This window comes from Sinocyclocheilus grahami, unplaced genomic scaffold (genome assembly GCF_001515645.1).
Source record: "Sinocyclocheilus grahami isolate Dianchi unplaced genomic scaffold, SAMN03320097.WGS_v1.1 scaffold38698.1, whole genome shotgun sequence".
In the NCBI taxonomy this organism is placed as follows: Eukaryota; Metazoa; Chordata; class Actinopteri; order Cypriniformes; family Cyprinidae; genus Sinocyclocheilus; species Sinocyclocheilus grahami.
Genome location: NW_015523300.1, coordinates 1 through 1,321, shown reverse-complemented (window position 1 = coordinate 1,321; position 1,321 = coordinate 1). Strand labels below are relative to the sequence as shown.

The 1,321-nt window shown below is 40.5% G+C and overlaps 1 protein-coding gene across 1 annotated transcript; it reads right to left on the bottom strand.

Moving 5' to 3' along the window:
* Nucleotides 1–305: 305 nt before the first annotated feature.
* Nucleotides 306–1,187, bottom strand: LOC107580652 (caveolin-2-like; the record flags this gene model as incomplete). The annotated part of the gene is made up of 2 exons (XM_016266325.1): nucleotides 306–887; nucleotides 1,000–1,187. Coding segments are annotated over 2 exons (339 nt in total), but the record flags the coding sequence as incomplete, so codon positions are not given.
* Between the last annotated feature and the right edge of the window lie 134 nt (nucleotides 1,188–1,321).

Here is a 1,321-nt window from a genome sequence, read left to right as displayed (position 1 = left end):
TTTTGGTGGCCTCATATTTGCATATGATGAGTGACACATTTAATTGGATAGTCGGGAACAACTGGTTATTTTACAAATGAAAGGGCTTCGAGAATACTTCAAAGAACACACAATGAGTCCTCAATGCAATGCAAAACAGGTCATCAAAACACACAACGAATGTTAATAGCAATATGTTTTACCATAATCATTTACCAAAAGGCAGGATGGCTCGACCCCAACCAGCTGCAGACACATTTTATGGCACCTTCAGTGGGAAATTAAGAAATTATTTGACAAAAAGAAAACATTGATAAAGTCTGTACACACACACAGGGCTAGTTCTTTGAGAATTGAAAATTCTGACATAATTTACTCACCCTCACGTCATTGCAAACCTGTAAGACGTTATTTCTTCCTTAGAACATAAAAGGTGGTATATAAAGCACTGTAAAAGTGGTCCACATTTGTGTTCCACAGAAGAAAAAAAATAACATGGGTTTTGAACAACATGAGTTGAATCGTCATTTTTGGTGGAACTATCCCTTTAAATTACATTCATACCTAAGCAAACATCATGCATTCCCAAATATCCGCTTCCTCTCAGTTTTTGCCAGCGAGTTAACATTCATCACGCTTGACATTTGGGCATGGTCCCCCTTGACATGCACCAGGAGTCAGATGGCCACACTTTTGCCCAAAAGTTCAATGTGAATATCCATTTTAATTGATTCAGCAGATTCCAGAGAAATGTTTCTCATTCCCGTGTGAGAACGACACTAATCCCACTGCAGCACTTGGCTATGCTTTGGAAGAAGGGTAGGATGATTATGTCTAAAACGCTGCTCCATAAAGTTTGCAACCACCCGGTGTTAATCAAGACAACCTGCACAAATGGCGTAAAGAACCTGAAACAAAGAAAAAGGTGAAAGCTTAGCATTTCTTTTAAAAATCTGATACAATTTATCTACTACTAAAAATGCCACGGTCATGGATTCGATTCAAAGGATCTACTCGTACCAGATGTGAACAAAGCTGAGGACGGCGAAGAGAATCCCAGCGAGGAGGGACACTGGAACAGCCAGCAGAGCAGTGATGATACGATAAAACCAGGCCCTGGACACCTCGAAAAGAGCGTGACTCCAGATCCACACCCGATCCCCACTGCGCACCGACACCGGCTCTGCTATCACATCCTCAAAACTAACCTGTCGAAACAGAACATTCAGAAAATTAGCATCGCCTGCCCTAATCTGCTTTAAAACAAATACAGCTTGAACAATGCCCCTAGGCAGCTATTTTAGTCAGTATAAACACTATATTCAAATACCTTTTTAATGAA